General features: G+C 31.1%; 2 protein-coding genes across 2 annotated transcripts; one reads left to right on the forward strand and one right to left on the reverse strand.

Annotated features, from left to right (window-relative positions):
* The first annotated feature begins 375 nt into the window (after positions 1-375).
* LOC145951958 (putative 3,4-dihydroxy-2-butanone kinase) lies at positions 376-5,819 on the forward strand. The gene is made up of 10 exons (XM_083064167.1): positions 376-401; positions 1,857-1,987; positions 2,071-2,163; positions 2,337-2,401; positions 3,850-3,894; positions 4,000-4,121; positions 4,385-4,468; positions 4,548-4,618; positions 4,726-4,850; positions 4,925-5,819. The coding sequence occupies exons 1-10, from the start codon at positions 391-393 to the stop codon at positions 5,036-5,038; spliced, it is 861 nt and encodes a 286-aa protein (XP_082920293.1). The 5' UTR covers positions 376-390; the 3' UTR covers positions 5,039-5,819.
* Positions 5,820-8,570: 2,751 nt separating this feature from the next.
* LOC109814201 (cysteine proteinase mucunain) lies at positions 8,571-12,654 on the reverse strand. Its single transcript, XM_020378570.3, has 5 exons — positions 12,119-12,654; positions 10,799-11,034; positions 10,555-10,695; positions 9,513-9,965; positions 8,571-9,012 (listed from the first exon to the last, which is right to left on the reverse strand). The coding sequence occupies exons 1-5, from the start codon at positions 12,600-12,602 to the stop codon at positions 8,917-8,919; spliced, it is 1,410 nt and encodes a 469-aa protein (XP_020234159.1). The 5' UTR covers positions 12,603-12,654; the 3' UTR covers positions 8,571-8,916.
* Positions 12,655-16,850: the final 4,196 nt, after the last annotated feature.

Below are 16,850 nucleotides of genomic sequence, written 5' to 3' on the forward strand. Positions count from 1 at the left end.
AAAAGAATTAATGACTAATTAAAAATTAAAATTGGGAAGTATATTCAAATGATAGAACCCCCTGATCTTACAAATTTTGTACAAAGAAAACCCATTCTAGAGGCATTCTCTAAGCAGCATAAAGATGCCAAATGGACTATTTTATCTGCTAAATTGACTACAATATCTTACAAAGAACTCTGGGAATTGGCGGGAATAATGTGCATAGTTTCCCAAAATTGAATCTACTATCAATTTACTCTTTCTTCATTGGAAGTGCTTCAAGTATTAACTATTTTTGTGTCTCTTCAAGTGTAGCAACTATCATTGTAGTGAATGGGTCACAATCTGTTTATGTCAATGTTTTCAGGTAACAAACTATGTTCCAATAACTTGAGGAGAGTGATCCTCATGATCAATGGGTTGGTTCATGAATATTATCTTTGCCTGAATTTTGCTAATATTATTAATGTTGGAACTTGAATTTTTAAGTATATGTTTGTATGTCTGAGTGCAGTGTGTATAGTAGATAACATTTTTGTCTACAACCAAAGAGATTTCATCAAAAAAGGTTGTCTAATCTGGTGTATTTTATATTGAAAATTTATTGCCTTTTATTTAGGTAGCATTAAAATTTAAAAATTCATCAACCTTAACAGCTTTTTTGTGTGTGCATCTTTTGTAGGTTTTTTAAGCTCCCTTCTTCAATCTTCACTTCTCAGTCTTCAGTATTTGTATATTCTTATATTGTATTTTTAATAAGATTGTTGAAGATCCCACATCGATTAGGAATAAAGTCATAATAATGTATATAAGTGAAGAAAAATTCTCACCTTACAAGTTGGTTTTGTATGGTTGAGTTAGATCCATAACCCACTATATTAAGATGGTACTAGAGCTATTTAGATCCATTCTAAATGGGTCATCCAGCATTGATACACACTCCAAGACCAATAGTGTTGGGCTTAAGGGGGTGTGTTGAGAAAAACTCTAGTCTTGCCTATCTTAGTTCATTAAAAAAGGATCACCTATCATTTATCCACGTACCAAGCCCAATAGTACTAGGTGTGAGGGGTATATTAAAAAAAACCCAAGTTTCACATTGACTAGCGATAAGTTATTTAAAGAATATATATAAGTGGGGGGCAATCCTCACCTTACAAGCTGATTTTATAAGGTTGAATTAAGTTCTTAATCCTTTTTTCTTAAGATGGTATCAGAGCCTATATCCTAGTGATTATTGATTTTTTGTAGGGGGGTGTGTTAGAGATCCCACATCGACCAAGAATAAGGTCATAATAATGTATATAAGTGGAGAACAATCCTTACTTTATAAGCTAGTTTTGTAAGAATGAGTTAAGCCTATAACCCACATTCTAAGAAAGATCCATGCTCTTTTAGAATTTATTGTACTTATAAGTCTCACATCAATTAGAGATAAGACAATTAAAGAGTATATAAATGGGGGACAACCCCTATCTTACAAGTTGATTTTGTAAGATTGAGTTAAGCTTTTAACCCACTTTCTTAAGATGATATCAGAGCATATAAGAACTTATATCATAGCAATTATTGATTGTTTGTAGGCTTTTTAGGCCACCTACTATCAAGTCATTATCAAATCACCTGTAGATTATTGATTTTTGTGGGATTCATTAGTTAGAAATATCTGAAAAATATTTGAAATTTAGAATTCATTGTACTTATAAATATTTTTCAGATATTTCTAACTAATGAATCCCACACAAAATTTCAAATATTACATCTAAAGATGCTTTCAAATTTCAATTATTTTATTGATGTTCAGGATTCCTTTTGACCAGAAATTTTTCCTTTTTTAGTAGATTGTTTATTTTTTAATGATTCTTCATATGCAGGTTAGGTGGCACTCCTATAATGGAACTAATGATTGCAGCTGGAAAAGCAGTTCCAAAATTGCAGCTTGAGCATGGGCTGGCTGTTGATAGAGTTTATGCAGGGTCATTTATGACTTCACTTGATATGGCAGGTTTGTTTCCACAGATAATGACAATCAATTTTTCTTTGTGATACATTATAAAGTTCTGATTAGCATATTTTGTTTTCTTTTAGGTTTCTCGATTTCTATCATGAAAGCTGATCCACTTATTCTTCAACGATTAGATGCCGCAACTAAAGCTCCTTATTGGCTTGTTTCTGCTGATGGTTGATAATTCACTCTAGTTTTCATCAATCAATTTTATTACATGAAAATTTTCAATTTTATCTGTACTTAACAAACTTTTGCCTCTAAAATGTGTGTTCAAATGTAATATTGATTGGAGCACATTTATTAATTGCTCATCTATTGAACTTTTGTAATTCTTTTTTCTTTCAAGGTAATCACCCACCTGCTAAGATTCCTGTTCCAATTCCAGTGTCTCGATCAACAAAAACTAATGAGGTATATCCATGTAAATTACATGTCATTTCCCTTCTAATGACATGTAACTATTGTGATCTAACAAACTAGACAATGGTATATTTATGCTTAATAACAACCCTGTGAAAAATGTTCATATGAACTCTTAATCACATTATCCTGTGTTTCTTTTTTGTTTAGTTGTTGAAAATTAAAATTTGACCTGCATTCTTTTTCTGTTTTATATTTGATACTAGTTTGTTACTATAGTTAGCTGCTCTTAATCTATATGTGGTTTAATTATTTATTTTGTTAACACAAAACTTGCAGTACTTCTAAGTGCTATTGAAGCTAAACTAATATTATATAATAAGGCTTGTAATTCAAAATCTGTCATGGAAGGAGTTATAGTGGGTCAGCAACAAGAAAAGCTTGCCATTTGGGGAGTTTATTCTAAAAGAAATAAGATGGTATGAACCGACTAATTCACGTTAGTATGAAGGGGGGGTAGTTATGTATACATTGAGCCATTCAGTTGGGCGGAGAGAATTTCTTCTGAGGAGCTGTTGCTCCAGTTATTGATTTGTATTGGTTCTTTTGGGTTTATGTTTCTCATTCAATAATACTCATCAAGGCTATACTTTCTGTTCTGGTCATTGTCATTGGTCTGACCTACTGGATTGGGGGAGGATTTCATTTTTGAGTGTGGAATTGCTGTCCATGCTACCGAAAATGTCAGACAGGATGGATGTGTTGGGAGGTGCATGGCCAACATGGTTGCCTGTTGGAAAACCTTCCGGAGATAGCAAATTTAACAGTCAACTGTGAGGTTCCAAAGAGAGAGAAACGTCATCATTCAGCATTTGTAGAGAATTTGGAGGAGTCCTCTAATAGCAGGCCCTTCTTAATGCTGATCCGCCATAACACTCCACATCAGACCTTGAATTATGAGTCCCAGCGTAAAATGACATTCCAGCTCGCAGAAAACATTTTTCACAATATATATATATATATATATATATATATATATATACTTCTTGCTAGAAGTCCAGCACCTGGCCACCGGGTTCTCTTCTGTAGCTATATTTTGAGTCATGCTTCGACCTTCCTCCAAATTATGTTTACTTCCTATCCCTTGGTCATGCAATATTTCTAAAATCTACAATGAGTCCTGTATTTATTATCGAAACTAATATCATTAAGATTATCAACAACCAATTTTGTATTAATGTTATTTATTGCACTAAGCATTAAAAAAATTGTCAAGAATCAAGACTACTTTACTACCATGCAATCAAATTCTTAGTTTAAATGATTTTATTGTGACTTTTAGTTGTCTGCATTAGTTCAATCCAATTGTCTTCTATAAATGAACCCCCTGCTAGTCATACAATCAGTACAAAACAAAGATTTGAGTGTGAATAACAGTTGTTTGTATAACAAGAAATTGTTAATTTGTGAAATATGGTTTCCATATTTGCTTTGTGTAGGCCACGAAGTCAGTCACTACAACTAAATTAGCCAGGCCAAATTCTTGAGGTAGCTTTTTGAAGCTGCTGCAAATGCAATTATAAATCTTAAGGACGATCTAAATGAATGGGATGGTAAAGTTGGTGATGGTGACTGTGGATCAACTTTGAGTCCTATCCTCAAATGTTTACTTGTTTATTTTTATTTGTCAATGTATAATGTGTGTTATTTGGTGTCTGGTTTCTTTCTGCAAATGTATAGAGGTGCAAAAGCAATTCGAGGACATCAAAAAGTAAGTTTATGCTCTGCAGAGCTTAGCCTTCTATATAACTTTGTTTTTATTGTTTAGATCTAATATTATTTCCAATATGCTGAATCCGTGTGTGACCAGTTATTTGCCCATTTATTTGATTAATGGATTATTTATATATGTATTTCTTTTTTGCATTATAAGAGTTTATGCCCTTGAGGAACTAAAAAGGTGGTTGCTGCAAAATTGTTGTCAATTTAGATTGTGATAACAGTTTGACCTAAACTGCTATTATTTATTTGCAGTTACCCCCTAAATGATGCTGCAGAGACTGTCGGTAAAATTGGTTCATCAATTGGAAGATCTATGGGAGGAACAAGTGGGATCATGTATTTTCCATTCCTATGCCTCCTTTAAAGTTAAATCATTTATGCTTTCTGATTATTGTCACTAACTGATTTTTTCCAGATATACAATATTTAAGGCAACATATTCACATCTGAAAGCGAGCTCGCATGCTGGTATCATATCAAAACAATGTGAGAGCATTCTCCAAATCAAGCAACATTTAACTAGAACTTTACAATTTCCTTTTGATCCATTTTGGTTGGACTGTCCATCCCTCATGAGTCTTTTGTTGATTCAGGGGCTGAAGCACTTGCAGCTTCCATCGCTGCTGTAAGTAAATATGGGGGGGGGGGGGGGGGCGCTAGTGCTGGTTATAGAAAATTGTTAGATGCCCTTATTCCAGCATCATCGGTTCTTGAAGAGGTAACACCTCTTCATTTCCCTTCATTATTTTTATGACCTTATTTACTGTTTCTTACAATGATTTGACTTTACAGAAACCAAATTCTGGTCATGATGCTTGTGCCGCATTTGTACTCTCCTCTGAAGCTGCATTAGCTGGAGCTCAGTCAACTGTAGACATTTACTGTATGAGAAAGGGAAAATTATGAGAAAATGAGTTGCATGTTTTTATTGCTTGTTAGTGGATGTGATGCAAGCTGGGCGTTCAACATATGTGTATCTGGAGAGATCCTTTCGACAGTTCCTGATCCAGGTGCTATGGCTGCAGCGAGCTCTGAAGGCCAAATACGAGAGCCAAGCTAAGGCACACACATACATTATATATTATAGCTCGCTCGCTCTTGCGATGTCCTGTTTGTGCGGATATAGCCAAGTTTTGTTCCGAATTTTGTACTCTTGTAACCATTAGAGCAACTCCAATTGGCCTATCAAGCAACCCCAACCTCAGTTACTTACCATTGGAGGGGTATGACGTGGCAGCAAGAGTTTCTTGTAGAAGAGAGAGGGTTGCTTAGTGAAGCAACTGTTCCTTACCTTTGTGAACGGAAGGAGACGCGGTGGTGGTTGGACGGCTGAGGCGCGTGATTGAAGCTGGAGCCGATGACGCCATCGTCAACGGCAGTGGACGTTCTGTCGCGAGACCTGGCTTGCTGCGACACAGAGCCTCGACCTGGACCTAGCGCGCGGCGGCGGCAGAAAGAGTTTGAAGGAGGAGTTGAAGAAAAGGAACCGTGAAGAAAAAGGATAAAAACTCTCAGAAGAAGAAAAAGAGACTAGCAAGTAGAAATAAGAAATAAAAAAAAATAAAAAGAAAATAAGAAAATAAAAAATAAATAAAAACGTTTATGTATTTACTATTGTTTTATTTTATTTTTAATATCTACTTATTGTATATTTTTTCTCATAATTTATTCTTTTATTGTAGTGCAATTGTCTTTTTTAATAAAAATTTAAATTTGGTTCATAAATAATTTGAAAAAAAATTCTAAAAATTGAATTTCTTAAAGTTTCTTATCATTGGAGTAAATTTTTGTTTGTTGCTTAATGCTGACATGGCACATTGAGAACCACTTTTTTCATTTTTCAATGCATGAAACAACTTAAATGAGTTGTTTTCATTGGAAATGTCCTTAAGCTCTCCACTTGTTTTTTCTTGCACAAAGCTGAGAAAGCACTTTCATATACGCCACCCAAAAATTTAAATGATGTATTATAATTTTGATTAATAAAAAAAGAGTAGTTTTAAACTTTAAACAGATAAAAAATAGAAGAAAAAAAATTTATAGACTAAAATAAAAATTTTATTTATTATACAAAGATTAAAAAATATTTAATCTTTAAATTTATTTTAAATAATAAGATTGATATATATTTTTCATCAGTAAATGAAAAAAATATATTATACTAAAGATGTTATGAAAATTTTAAAAACAAGAACACTTTCATTAATAAAAAATTAACTCCTATAAAAAAAATATTAATTAACCAAAAATATTCTAAAATATTTTTATTCAAGATAAGTATTCTAATTTAATATATGAATTATAAAACTAAATCAGGATACCTTCTATTTTTATTTTTATTTTTTTTATTAAGGAAGAACATGGTAGATTGTCGGATAAAGGGAAGAGGGAGAAAAATAAAAGGTAGCTCACTAATATATTTAATTTTTTAATAATTTAGATTAAAAAAAATTCTTGTGTATATTTTTTTAGACAATTCTATTTAAAATATTATTGGACACTAAATGTAGTCACCTCTATTAATAAAAATTCAAACTTTATTTATCATGATTAATCCTTTTATTATACTTATTAGTCATAGAGGTAGAATTCCTATACTCATTAGTCATAGAGATAGAATTAAAAATTACTTTATTAAGTATGCAAATATTATTTTACTTTTTTTCCCATTAACTGAAATGTGTGAACGTGGAGAGAAAATGAGATAGAATATATAAATATGTGGATGAAAATGTGTGAATGAAGGAAGGGTATGAAAAATACGCAACACCAAATTCAAAAGCAGATGACAACAGATAGTAGACGCATTGAAAGATAAATACCTACCTATTTGATAAACTTACAAATTACAAGAAACAATTTTTTTTTAGTTCAAAATTCAGTATAAAAGATAGCATTCCAGTTTAAAGCAAAGAAAATTTTCACGCTCAAAATTTTCAATTTTACACTTCTTAATAATTTCTATCTACTAAAAATAAGTCATTCTAAAATTACTACTAGGGTCTGATTGATTGAGTTGAAGCAAATAAGAGCGAAAATAAAATTTGAATTAAAAAATATATTAAAAAGAAAAACAATTCAAATTTGAATTAAAGAAGAGGTGAAAAAAAATTTCTTTTTAATTTCCAAAAATTAACTATTTCCTTTTTTTTCTTCCTATTATCTCTTTAATCAAATACAGTAGAAACTCTTTAAAAAATTTATTAATTTAGAGAGTTATTAATTTATCGATAAATTAATAATTATTAATTTAAAGAGTTTTTAAGTAATTATACTGTACATACCAAACACTCTTCACAACTTTATGATACAATACAAAAATAAAACACCTGAGCTATTGGATGCAATAAAAAAAGTTAGAGATGAACTCCAAATAGACTTGAACTTTAAAGGAAAACAGACAACTATTGAATCATATTTCAATAAAGTGTAATATATTTTTTTTCAGTTTCTATGAATTATTAATTTATGATTTTCTTGGGACCGAAAATTATAAAGAGATTTCCCGAAAAATTATTATCTTATTATTTTATCGAGTTTTTTAATTTTTTATATTAGCCCATGTCGGGACCGGACAAATTTATTATTTTAGATCTTTAACATTTTTTTATTGTTCTGTCTTGGGCCTTATCATTAGATGTTAGCTATATTTAGTTCAGTACTAAAATAATTTAAAAAATATCTATTAAGGTTACAAAGAATTTTAAATTAAAATAATTATTTTTTACATGTATAATTTAATTAAGTAAAATAAAGTAATTAAATATAACTTACTTTTATAATTTATTAACAATAGTAACTTTTAATATAATATTATTCATAATTTTGTTAATTTATTTTTAATAATTATACTTTTTTAATAATATTATAATATTTGACACTATTAATGTACTTTTAATATTTTTAATGATAATTTTACATTTTAATTCATTCATTTTGATCTATTATAATATTATTTATATTTTTTAACTATATTACAAGCAGTGATTTTGTCTCTAAAGACAAAGGTAATATAGTAAAAATAAACTGCAAAGTGTTTAAATAAATTGTAAAGATTTTATTTAGCAAAAAAATATAATTATTCTTCAAATACAATCTTAGAAGTAAACTATTTGATTAAAAAATACAAACAATATTTTTTTAAAAAAAAGTATTGCTCATATAATATACTATAAATTAAAAAATAAAAATAAATTATACATAACATATTATATTAATTATTTTATATATAAAAATAATAACATTACTATATTATTAAATTATGCATGAAATCAACTCTAAAACTCGCATGTCCTACTTAAATTATCGCTTTAGCCCACTCTATTTGTTACTGTATCAATTCCACCAATCGAAAAATCCTCACAACTTAAGCAGCTAAACTGAACACAGAATGCATTGCAACAAAAAAGCATAAGGAAGGGGTCCGTTGTACTCCACATTGTAACTAAAATAGCATTTGAATATGGGATAAATCCAAGCATTGCTGCATTATAGAATAATCTACAGAAGTTGGAAACTAACAGCAACCAAATAAGTTCGCCATTTGGAATTTGAATACAAATACAGTCCATAAATAATATAACCCTATGTACAAAGCCAATGTCTGACTGAAATTTGATGCAGAATACTTATGTTTGCATCTTAATAAAATGGCAATGAACTGTAAGTTATGTGCAGCATATGAGAAAGTTAAAGGAGAAGTGTATCGGATAGTGTTTCAGTCCTTCATCTTCCCTTTACTTCAGCATCGGCTCCTTCTGCACGTACACATTCCCTTTAACTGCTTAAGCACTGCTGACCTTGTTAGTATCTCCAAAGGCCCAATGGGGTTTAGCTGGAGTACGCCTCAATGCCTTCACTCCAATTGGATTGTTCTTACTCTGTCATCCACAGAAAATTCAAATCAATAACAGAGAAAACAATTTATAAAATCATGACTGAATTACACCGACACCCCTTAAGTTCCATAAAATTTCTGTCCATGTCTCTCCATCTTCTACTCCTTCACTATTTGGACAATTACTAAGAAATCTTTATTTTCATTAGAAAAAAACCTTTCAAAAGTACTTTTAAGTTTGTAACCAAACAAGTTCTAAGCATAATTTGCTCTATATAGAGTCTATTTGAATACAAGTTAAAACGATTTTGAAAATTATTCTACTAAAAATAAAGAGTATTTTCTAATATAAAACTCTCAAAAACATTTTTAAACTTATATCCAAACAGACTCATAATCATTTGAGTATGAAAAGAACTACACAAATGGACTTAATCAAACCACAAAAATCTAAAATAGTAGACAATGATTAGTTCCACCTTAAAATTCAGTTTAAGTTTAAAATGCAACCAGATGGAAAATATTAGATAGTCTTAGCCATACCTTCAGACAAACACCACGATAAATGTCACAGACTGGATAATCATGAGGGCAGCAACTGTAGTTGTCTTCACAGCAGGTAGCACCTTCAAGAGGGCAGCAACCCCACTCGAAGCAGTAATTTCCATATGGGAAAATACAGCAACAAGTGGCACTATCGGCACAGCTATAGTAATTGTCACAAACATTTGGTGGGCTCACGGGTGAAGGGGGTGATGGTCCGGGATTAGGGGGATTTGGACCTTTCTTAATGGGATAAGATGGCTCAATTGCAATTCCACACTTGCCTGATCTAGCTGAAACCAGGTTTCTCTCTAATCTGACATACCCATCCTCTCCCCAGCTAGGACCCCATGAATTCCTTACGATCCAATAATCTTTACCCTTATCTGTACCATATCCAACAGCCACGACACCATGATCTAATGCTGTTCCACATCTACCGGTAAATACACCCTGACAAGAGATTAAATATACTAATAAGAAACTTATGTCAATACAAATTAAATACACTGTAGAGAATGATTTGTATGATATTGCCAATTAGCCAGAGTTAAACCAATTATCACATACATGATTAATGAACATATGATATATTGATTTTTATCAGCTTTAAATGATAACAATGAGAACAAATGAAAAAGATAAAAAAATTGAATAATGGGCCAATTAGCTTACTTGAGTGAGCAGTTGCAAATTTGCTCTTAGTTTTGCAAAAATGAATCTTCATTAAAATTGAGTTATAAAACAAGTGGATTTTAACTCGATGCAAAAACTACATTTTCTTTTACTTCAACTCAAACTTGCTTATGAGTTGAAGCATCAAAAATATAATTGATTTATGCACACTCCCAATTCCATTTAGGTAATCTAAGCCCCACGTTTAGGGGATGAAACAATGCTCAAAACATGATATAAGAAATTCACAAAGGACTATTAGATATAATATATGCTTTGATAATTTTGAATCTTCCCATTCTACTACTATGCAATAGCCACGCCTTTCTTTTTCTAGTTCATGAATAAAATTAATTAAGAAACTTACAGATACATATAATTGAAATTCCCTGCCCCCTCCTTCAATAGCTACTGCCACGGGCTGATTTGCAACAGCCTTTTTCAAGGCTATCTCATCGTAGGCAGGAACATCTTCGTAGCTATCAATAGTAACAACTTTAGCATTTTTCTGCAAACAAGGAAAATAACAAAAATAAAAACATGAATACAAAAATTAGAGTGATGAGTATTTTTATCATCAAATAATCAGGATTCAGGACTTGGTTACTAACCCTGTAATTGTCACATCTACCATCAACACCTTCGTAAGGGTAATCCTCTTCAGAGTCGATCCCTCCATTATTGATGATGAAGTCAAAGGCGTAGTCCATAAGTCCTCCATTACATCCTTGATTATATGATATATCACAATCCACCAACTCTTGTTCTGATAATGAAATCAGATCGCCTGTTACAATCTTATTTATTCCTTCCACCGCAGAAATTGCAGAGAATGCCCAACAGCTCCCTTCATTCCAAAAACAAAATCAAACATTAAACAAATTTTTGAAATAGAATAACAAATATAGGTTCTTTATACTCAGATCACTGCCACAGACTCATTAAAATTGTAAGAATACAACTATAAAAACCGATGAACTATTCTACTGCTTGCTCTGTAGAAATCCAAGACTCAGTTCATCCTAGACTAAAGGAAATATTTTATCATTGCCTGTTTACTTAGGTTCAGAAATAAAGATTATTTATTATTCTTAAACAACAAAAGGTTTTTTAAAAAAAAAGGTAAACAAGTCCAACGAATCACAGTAGTGTTTGGTACGTTAAGCATTCATGGTTCCCGAAGAATCTGAATAAGATGTGTCCACATAGGCGCAAACCATTTAAATATCTAGGTATTTTCTCAACTATATTCGACCAAACCCAGAATCCTGATAACGTTAACCGGAAGAGATATCATATATGATATATCAACATCATGCTACTTTTGTAATCCTTATTCTACAATATAATCGTAGAGACAAAGACGGGGTTAGAGGTTCTCAAAATGAAAGCCTCGCATAGAAGTTTCAAATCTAAGAAACACAACCACTTTTCCCAGCACCAAAATAAAAAAATAAAACATTAAAATTTATTCTAGATATTTTTTCCCAGATATTGACACATCATGTGGATGGTCAACCAACAGCAAAGCCATTAATCACAGATAAAACCCGTAATTTACTAACAATAATAAACACAAAATTCATCCAAAAAAAAAACTAAAAATGATCGACGATGATTAATTAAAAGAAAATATAAAGGATTTAACTTTTTACCCTTTTTTTTATCGAAAAGGGGGGAAACTAGGGGCTCTTATTTTACAGATTTTTTTTCTTCAGATATGAATAGATCAAGTAGATGATTAAGCAACAGTAATCAATAAATCGCAGATAAACTCTAAAAAATAATTTAAAAAACAAAATAAAAATAAATCGACCGAGATTAATTGAAAAAGAGGTAAAGAATTAAACTTTGTGTATAATAGAAAAGAAAAATGGGGGATAAAAAAAGTGCGTAAGAGCGAAGAGTAAAGAGAGAGTGATAGTAGTTACCACAGCTTCCTTGATCTTTAATTGGTACAACAGCACCTTCCTTCCTCCAATCAACGCTATCAGGTAGCTTGTCCCCGACACGTGGCGCGTAACGGTTGCTCGGGGTCCTGCCCTTGAGCATCCTCCGGTTGGGGTCGATCTTAACTCCCAAATAGCGGGCACGGTACTCTTGGTTGGTGAGATCCGCGAAGCGGTTGAGTCCGAGGCGGTAGGTTCGGTTAGCGGAGTTGTGGAGATCGATGAAGCGGAGGTTGTCCTTGAAGACCTGGAACCTCTTCTCCTTCTCCCCGAGGGCGTTGTAGGCCTTGCCGTGCTTCATCACCCACTGCTCGTACAACGACATCACTTCCTCGTCGCTCCGCCACCTGCCCTTGTCGGCGTGGCCCTTGTCGTACGAGATTATGGACATGTCCGAGGCCGATGAAAGCGCGAAGAGCGCCAACAGCAGCAGCATGGCCATGTTTGTTGATGTAATAGAAGCCATTTTGTTTGAGAGAAGAGAAGAGAAGAGAAGAGAAGGGTGAGAGTGGAGAAAAGGTGCAGTGAACGTGGACCTTATAAAGACAGATAGGGGCCAGGCAGGGGTTGGATTAGATTACATTATATTAAATTAAATTAATTTAATAATAATTGAAATAATCGATTGTGATTAGGTAGCAAATATCCGTAAGGCTTGCTGAATTACTGATTTCTTTAATTATTAATTATTAATTATTAATTATTAATTATTAATTATTAATAAATAGATATAGGATTCATAACTTAACGTTTAGAAAAAATGGAGAAAAAGGGGAAGAAATTGTAACAGGGGTTGGTAGATACTAGATAGGTGAGGTGAGAGTGAGGAGAGTTTAGTTAGAATGGAAAGAAGATGTATTAGAGAAGAGAAAAGTATCCATTGAATGGGGAATTGGCTGGCCCAATCCACATGCCCCAACAATTCCCTCACTTGTTTCACGCGCACAACACCAATCGCCCACACTAATTATTACCAGATAACTTACTTTCATGAAAAATAATAATAATAACTTCTTTTATTTTACTAATTTTTACTTTAACTAATATTTTAACCATTACCAATAGACATGTAATATTTATTATATATAATTATTTTTTTAATAAATAAATATTATATTTTAGATTTATAATAAATTATTTTTATTATAAAAAATTATTTTTTTATTGATAAATTATTTTCAAATATTAATATTTTATTTATAAATAATTATGATATATAAAAATTAAATAAGATGGAAAATTTTAAATAAATAAAAAATACTACGAATCCTATTTTCAGAAAAGTCCATGAACATATTATCCTACAAAATAATATATACATATAGAGATTGATTTGATAAATTATTTGAAATAAATTTTGAAAATAACTTTATTTATAAGTTATTATTTTTTATTTGAAATATTTTTCCTTTAAATAATTAATTATAAGAGTATCTCTTTATATCATTTTATATTTTTTCAAACCTTCTTATTTTCACTATCATATGTCATATATTTTTCTTCTTTATTTTATTTTTAAGCTATTTGATAAAAATAAGGAGAGTTACAACTTAGAAGGAAAGATACATAGAAATAATAGATGGTTGCTCCTCAATTAATAATAGGCCCTGAGTCCACACTTGAATCGAACAAATTTAAAAAGATTTTTGCCTCCTCCTCGCGATTCACGCGACGCGAGTGCTTGGAGCGTATTGTTAAAGCACCGAGGGATCCGCTCCTTTTGATTGACATATAAAAATATCTTGTTATTAATGTTTTTTTTTTTTTAAACCAGTTTAAAAAATTTTAATTATTTATATTCATTTAAATTATAATGTAATACATGAAATACATATTAATGCTGATATTTATTTATTTATCGACAGAATAATACTGATATTTAATGTTTACTTAAAAATTAGAAAACATACTATTCAAAAAATCTCCTACCATTTTTTCAGAATTAATACTCCATTTAAAGAGATAACTATAACAATATTTAATAAAAGCTTTCAAAAATTGGATTCGTTGAGCATCATAATGTCATATCCTCAAAAAAGGATATTCATTTTTTAAAATAACATATTTTCTCTAGTTTTAAGTAAATCAACACAACTCAATTTTGTGTTACAAGCATTCACAACACAACTAATTTTACCATTACATTACATATGACTATACTATAGTTCAGCTTCCATTCATAATCAACTTACAACTTTAAGCAACTTAAATATCATTATACATTATTTCAAATCAATGCAAAATGAACTATAATCATATATCAACACAAATCATGTGAGTAATCAACCTATTAATCACATGTTCAACACTTAGTCAATTAAACAAGTTTTCATTTAGTAACTCATGTCTGATGTCATTCTTCCTTTGCTTGGTATCATTGAGGTAGAGAGTCTCTAGCTCGTCCATGCCCGGTGCAAAATCACCTACACCTAGTGTACCTAGTGTGGATAAGATAGAGAGCTCTTGTGATAATAACGCCTGACATAGGTATACCTAAATTTGACTATATTTAGACAGAGAGTCTTTGCTTGACTAACGCCTAGTGTCATTCAACATGCACTTGGTGTTATCTAGGCGAAAAGCTACTACCTTGATCATATTTGAGGTCACTTAACTAGGGTCTAATGTCATCATGCTAGAGAACTCTCAAGGCGACCAAGCCAAAATCCCCTCAACCATACCTAGTTTGACCAAGTCAAATAGTTCTCTTTTAACTCACATCCAACACTACCAATGTCATGCACGATGCCATTGAGGTAGAGAGTCTTTAGCCTGTATCACAACCGATGTTATGAAGTTGCACCTGACATGATGGTTAATTATGCACTTGGTAAAATCACATTTTTGCTCCAAACCATCTGAAAATTAGCCACAACCAACATGCAATAATAAGTAATTCTACACAACGACGACCTACTCAACTCAGTTTCATCAAGATATACAACATAATCACTACATAATTCAAATTCACCAATTCTTCTCCAAAACACCAAAACCCCAAGAATAAGAAACTACTTCTTGAATCAACAACAACACAACCATAAACATGTATAATTCAAGCGACAATTCAACAAAGAACATCCAAGAGCTTCCCTTACCTCAAATTGTCTAGAAAAGAGGTAGAAGAAAGGAAAAACAGGATCCTCTAAGAACTTTGGATGATGAATTCAAGTCTCTGATCCTCTATTCTAAAAGCTTTGAATCTTTACACAGCTACTCAATATATGCTTAGGGGAAGGATGGGAGAAATCCGTGAATTTGGAAGTAAAGATGGTTCTCTTATGACTCCATAACTTTTATTTCTTACCTCTCTCTAAGTTTCTTAAAAAATGAACTTATGGAATTCAAATCTTAAGGAAAACCTTATATACCTTTTTTGAAACTTAGTCAATTTTGACTTTGACTCAAAACAATTACTAGACACTATACTCATAAGAATTTCTTAACTCTTAGAGTTTTACAACTACTAAAGAACTAAAAACATCAACAATTAAATTAATAAAATCAACAATTAAATTACTACAATCAACAATTATTAATAAAATTCACAGTGTTACAACAAGAAAAAAATAATTTTTTTTACAGAATATTAATTAAATTAATAACATTATCAAAATTAAAATTTTTGAAAACATTTATAATTTTTAATGTTTTAATGAAAATTCTTATCACCATAAAGTTTTTAATTTACTATGCGGCATCTCCAATGAAGAATGTTTGTGACATGTAACAACTTGTCAAGTCTCTATACTTTACAACTTAAAATATAAGTAGCGAAAAATAGAAACTTAACTTCCTAGGATTTACCATTCAAACAGTCCCTAAATATACATATAGTAATGTGTGTGTGTGTATTAAACTTATCAATTGAAATCATAATATAAATCTATCAATGGGACTATAATTGAAAACTATACATATACATATATGTAATAATCTAGACTAAAACATAAATCTAGGTTGTTGTTAAGCAACTACTATAAACCAATTACATTAGAGTAGCCCAAACAACATCATCATCTCCAACATGGCTCTTAAAAACTTCCTCGTCTTCCAACCTATTCATATCCTATTCTCATATAAATGTAATCATCATAGTCTAACAATAAGGAAAAATGCAAGGGCAAGCTTAAAAAAAAAAAGATAATAAAGAAGTAAAATACAACTATACTATCAATAATATCATTTCAACACTATGCAATATAACATTTTGACATAGAGATGACTAAATGTCCAACAAAACACATCAACATACAACATAGGTATATAAATATTCAACTTTACAACACAAGTGATCGAACAACATTAACTCATAGTATAACTACTTAACATCACAACAACTTAAGCAACACTCCAACATAACAATATATATCAATTTTCAACACAATACCACTTAACAACATTTCAACTTATAATAACACTGTAACACAACAACACAATGCATTGTCAAATATTTCAACTAAGAGATCTCTCACAAAACAAGTGAGTAGTCTAAGTGGTTTGACCCTACTAAGTCAACTTAACAATGCAATTTTTTTGGACTTGTTAAATCAACAATGAATTTGGTTATCAATTCATAACACAATATGATTTCTTAGATTCCATCACTTAGGCTAGGAAAGTCCAATATTCTTGTCAAGGATAGAACAACTTAGGTGTAAGTCTACCATGGCTTCAACATGCATAACTAATTGCCTATATAGAATTAGTTTGT

The sequence above is a fragment of the Cajanus cajan genome, chromosome 9 (assembly GCF_000230855.2).
Source record: "Cajanus cajan strain Asha chromosome 9, NIPB_CcT2T_4, whole genome shotgun sequence".
Taxonomy (NCBI): Eukaryota; Viridiplantae; Streptophyta; class Magnoliopsida; order Fabales; family Fabaceae; genus Cajanus; species Cajanus cajan.

What these genes read in the sequence shown, in the direction of transcription:
- LOC145951958 (XM_083064167.1), top strand. An exon ending in TTGGCTTGTTTCTGCTGATG is followed by an intron (nt 2,164 to 2,336) that starts GTTGATAATTCA and finishes TTTTCTTTCAAG; the next exon opens with GTAATCACCCACCTGCTAAG. An exon ending in CAATTCGAGGACATCAAAAA is followed by an intron (nt 4,122 to 4,384) that starts GTAAGTTTATGC and finishes ATTTATTTGCAG; the next exon opens with TTACCCCCTAAATGATGCTG.
- LOC109814201 (XM_020378570.3), bottom strand. Translation starts at nt 12,602, where the DNA reads ATGGCTTCTATTACATCAACAAACATGGCCATGCTGCTGCTGTTGGCG. An exon ending in TAAAGATCAAGGAAGCTGTG is followed by an intron (nt 11,035 to 12,118) that starts GTAACTACTATC and finishes TTTGGAATGAAG; the next exon opens with GGAGCTGTTGGGCATTCTCT. An exon ending in ATCGTGGTGTTTGTCTGAAG is followed by an intron (nt 9,013 to 9,512) that starts GTATGGCTAAGA and finishes TGTGGATGACAG; the next exon opens with AGTAAGAACAATCCAATTGG.